The 4,887-nt window shown below is 44.0% G+C and overlaps 1 protein-coding gene across 1 annotated transcript; it reads right to left on the bottom strand.

Annotated features, from left to right (window-relative positions):
• Positions 1-1,338: 1,338 nt before the first annotated feature.
• On the bottom strand, positions 1,339-4,300 carry LOC105012623. The gene is made up of 3 exons (XM_010873588.3): positions 3,832-4,300; positions 2,795-3,015; positions 1,339-2,592 (listed from the first exon to the last, which is right to left on the bottom strand). Exons 1-3 carry the CDS (start codon positions 4,213-4,215, stop codon positions 1,677-1,679), a joined length of 1,521 nt encoding a protein of 506 aa, XP_010871890.3. The 5' UTR covers positions 4,216-4,300; the 3' UTR covers positions 1,339-1,676.
• Positions 4,301-4,887: the final 587 nt, after the last annotated feature.

Below are 4,887 nucleotides of genomic sequence, written 5' to 3'. Positions count from 1 at the left end.
ATGACACTTTGCTACAATGTAAAGTAGTGAGTGTACAGCTTGCTGTCCCCTCAAAATAACACAACACACAGCCATTAATGTCTAAACCACTGGCAACAAAAGTGAGTACACCTCTAAGTGAAAATGTCCAAATTGGGCCCAAAGTGCCAATATTTTGTGTGGCCACAATTATTTACCAGCACTGCCTCAACCCTCTTGGGCATGGAGTTCACCATAGCTTCACAGGTATCCACTGGAGTCCTCTTCCACTCCTCCATGATGACATCACAGAGCTGGTGGATGTTAGAGACCTTGCGCTCCTCCACTTTCCATTTGAGGATTCCCCACAGATGCTCAATAGGGTTTAGGTCTGGAGACATGCTTGGCCAGTCCATCACTTTTACCCTCAGCTTCTTTAGCAAGGCAGTGGTCGTCTTGGTGTGTTTGGGGTCGTTATCATGTTGGAATGCTGCCCTGCGGCCCAGTCTCCAAAGGGAGGGGATCATGCTCTGCTTCAGTATGTCACAGTACATGTTGGCATTCATGGTTCCCTCAATGAACTGTAGCTCCCCAGTGCCAGCAGCTCTCATGCTGCCCCAGACCATGACACTCCCACCACCATGCCTGTAGGCAAGACACACTTTGTACTCATCACCTGGTTGCCGCCACATGCTTGACACCATCTTAACCGAATAAGTTTATCTTGGTCTCATCAGACGAGGCTTCCTTCTGGGACAACATCCATGCAGACCAATTTGATGCAGTATGCGGCGTACGGTCTGAGCACTGACAGGCTGACCCCCCAGACCTTCAACCTCTGCAGCAATGCTGGCAGCACTAATACGTCCATTTCCCAAAACAACCTCTGGATATAATGCTGAGCACGTGCACTCAACTTCTTTGGTCGACCATGGCGAGGCCTGTTCTGGGTGGATCCTGTCCTGTTGAACCGTTGTATGGTCTTGGCCATCGTGCTGCTGCTCAGTTTCAGGGTCTTGGCAATCTCATTATAGCCTAGGCCATCTTTATGTAGAGCAACAATTCTTTTTTTTCAGATCCTCCAAGTTCTTTGCCATGAGGTTCCATGTTGAACTTCCAGTGACCAATATGAGGGAGTGTGAGAGCGATAAAACCAAATTTAATTCACACCTGAGACCTTGTAACACTAACGAGTCACATGACACCTGGGAGGGAAAATGGCTAATTGGGCCCAATTTGGACAATTTCACTTAGGGGTGTACTCACTTTGGTTTCCAGCAGTTTAGACATGAATGGCTGTGTGTTGTGTTATTTTGAGGGGACAGCAACTGTACCCTGTTATACAAGCTGTACACTCACTACTTTACACTGTAGCAAAAGTGTAATTTCTTCAGAAAATATATACTCAAATATTTGCAAAAATGTGAGGGGTGTACTCACTTTTGTGAGATACTGTAAATGTCACATTAGAAATATGATGTTGAATAGCCTATGTCAAATCTAATATCTAAATTTCACAAGCTCTTCAGTACATATATTTTTGAAACCATGTTGACATTTAACATTGTATTGCTAGCATCATATTTTAAAGTCTTTGGTCCGATCTGTAATCCTTGTTCCTCATGTGTTGTACTGTACATACAGGGCTCTTGGCAATGTCACTGGCTTGCTGCTGTACTGACATCAGATTCTTTGTATGTAGTAAGAGGCTGTGGCGGTCAAACGATTACTTCCTGGGTGTTGTTCCCTGCCATTCCCCTGACGGCCTTACCAGGCCCATCCAGCAGATTCTCTGGCGTTTCTGGCCTAGCGTTCTTCTTGGAAGCCTTCTCCAGCATGCGGCTGGCCTCCTTCAAGGCCTTTTCTGCCCTCATACACTTCTCTGACTTCTCTCCCCTCAGGGCTCTGCTCGGCCAGACACCATGGGAATGTTGTGTTGGCTTGGCCTTTTCAGGTAATCTTCCTATTGACGTGTCAGATTTGATATGATCCTCTTCAAGGCGCTCTGCCCTATTCAGTCGCAGCCGCCTCCTGCCAGTCTCTTGTTGGAATGTGCCAGCTGCTTGGCATCCATTCTCCACACCATGTGCTGCTGCCTGCTGGGTCTGAGCTTTGGCGTTGGTGGAGAGAAATGGAGGTGCCGGTTTGCTGCTAAGAGGAGGTGGAGGGGCGCTGTTATTAACGCTGGTATCAGCATCCTCCGAGAGTCTGTCTCCTGTCCGTCTCTGGATCTGGTCAGTACGGGCGAGCTGCGCTCTTAAAACCTTATGTTGGCGCTTGACCCTGGGTGATGCTTCAGTCAGGGGAAGGGGACTGGGACGAGGGGCCTGGACGGAGACAGACGCTGTCTGGCCCTTACACTGGCCCTTGCCCTGGCCCTTGCCCAGCCCAGTCTGCTGTTCTCCTCTCACACCACAGGCCTTCACCTTCCAGGGGCAGTGTTCGTCCCCCACCGGATGATCCAGTTTTACAGCAGCCTTGGCCTCTAGCCCGATCGCCTTCATCTTCTGTTTCTGGGCCTCCTGCACATCCCTCGGCAGCGCCAAAGGGGCCAGCTTCAGAGCTCGTCTAAGGGGCAGATTCTTCCCTTCCTTCTCTATCTCTGGGGATGAGCCAGGCACAATACAACTGGACCTGAATGTAGGAATTAAGGAATGAAGGACCAAATGAACAAAGGAAGAGAATGTTATACATTTGTCTTTTTAATTTGTTTGTGTATTCCTTCCTTTGGACTTTGAAAATAAAAGTACTTCTGTTTAATAAGTGAGGAACTTACTCTGGTGGGGTCACATTTTAAACACATGCAGCTGGTGCGGTGAGCTGACATAATACGTACCTGACCTGGAGAGAGGAGTCCCACGGTGTGGGCAGCATGGAAGAGCCAGACGTAAGCCGAGACACCATCACTGCCACCTCTTCTTCCCCTCCCAGTGCGGCTGACAGATGGCGACCAGGTGTTTTACCATTTTTAGACGTAAGTCGGAGGTTCTGGCTGGAGAGATGCGTCATGGTATTTTTAGCCTGGGAGGTCAGCAGGTCTTCTGGCCAGGGCAACCCCTGAAACAAAACACACATCACTTACAAAAGAATTTCCATTTACCATAGAGTTTCTAACACACCCAGTCAACATTGAAAAGCCATCAGATGCAACTATTACAAAGTACTGAGTGTGTATAATCAGACCAGTCGATGATGCGTAGTCTATGCTCTTGTAGAGGTACTGTAGAAATGTCTGTGTGGTACATATGATAGTAAGCTTTTAGTTAATTCAATATATTTGAGAAAATACCATAATTTGCCACAGATCTCAATGTTTTCATCAGTTTTTGCAGGCCATCTTGTGTATTCTCAGTTGATAAATAATTCAAATGTCCTATCAATGTTCTATTTTGTATGACATTAATTTGATAATGTGAAGTGATTCATTGTCTTTTGAAGTTCTTACTAGAATGGCAAATTAATCTGAATAGCAATTTCCTGAAGATGACCATAGATAATGTAAAACTAGGATACTCAGCTCTCCAGTTGTATCTATGTTACATGAACTGTTGTAGGGATTGTACACATTATCCATTAATTTCTTCCTTATTCACTCACTTAGCGCTAAGAAGGTTATAGGTCTCTGTGTTTATTAGTGTTTTGTTTTCTGCCAAAGGCGGAGTAGCTGATGCTTGCTGGGAGCTAATGGGAATCCAAATAAACCAATAAATGCAATAATAAAACAAACAGATGTACGTTTCAATATATTTGTATCATATACAATAATAATCATTATATAGTGTGTTATTCCATATACTTTCAATTAACTACAATACAACTAGGGTTTTAACATCAGCATATTGGTAGAAGTTGAAAAAACACTATAATACTCACCGCTTTGCCAAATTCCTCTTGCCCTAATTTTTGCCGAATCATTTCATCCCTTAAAGAGCACAGAAGTAAGTTTGTTGTTGTCGTCACCTGCCTTTTCCTGTGTGGTTTATGTGCTGCAGGCAAGGCAGGGGATGACACTGCAGTAAAGGGCAGGTAGGGTTTAGTTGCATGCTGACTGGCTGTAAGTTCATTAAGAGGATTAGGGGCAGCAGGCAGCAGGGTGAACTGTAATGATACCAAACCCAGCTCAGGGACACCTGGAGAGAAGCAAGCTTCAGTGGTGTTTTCAGACTGGATCCAAGTTATGGTAGTACTTGATTTGGTTTGGGGGAAAATGAAATGTATGTTGTTATGAACACAATTCAAATTGACTGTTCTAATCATATTTTGGATCAATCTAAGTTCTGTGGAATTGTGTAAAAGGTGATGAATGGGTACTGCTTGTTTTGTTGTAATACCACTAGATGTCCTCAAAGGCCACTGAAGTCTGTATCTGAACAGGATTTCTCTGTGTGTGATCATCTCACTGCAGCACTGGATAGGCTACGAGTCAATTATAGTGATTTGCAAGATAAGGAGTTTGGAGAACTTCAAAGGAAGTTAGGGACCTGTACCTGATCTTGTTTGGCAACATATCAGAAAAGCTTTGTTAATGTCTACATAAACTGATATATAATTTTGCTATTTGCCATTAGGCGTGAAAACAATGTACAGTAAGGGGGAAAAAATTTATTGATCCCCTGCTGAATTTGTATGTTTGCCCACTTACAAAGAAATTATCAGTCTATAATTTTAATGTTAGGTTTATTTGAACAGTGAGAGACAGAATAACAAAAAAAAAACAGAAAAACGCATGTCAAAAACATTTATAAATTGATTTGCATTTTATTGAGTGAAATAATTATTTGACCCCTCTCAATTAGAAAGATTTCTGCCTCCGAGGTGTCTTTTATACAGGTAACGAGCTGAGATTTAGGAGCACACTCTTAAATCGAGTGCTACTAATCTCAGTTTATTACCTGTATAAAAGACACTAGTCCACAGAAGCAATCAATC

This window comes from Esox lucius, chromosome 10, assembly GCF_011004845.1.
Source record: "Esox lucius isolate fEsoLuc1 chromosome 10, fEsoLuc1.pri, whole genome shotgun sequence".
NCBI lineage: Eukaryota > Metazoa > Chordata > Actinopteri > Esociformes > Esocidae > Esox > Esox lucius.
Note: the sequence above shows the minus strand (reverse complement) of the source record. Positions and strands in the feature narration are given on the sequence as shown.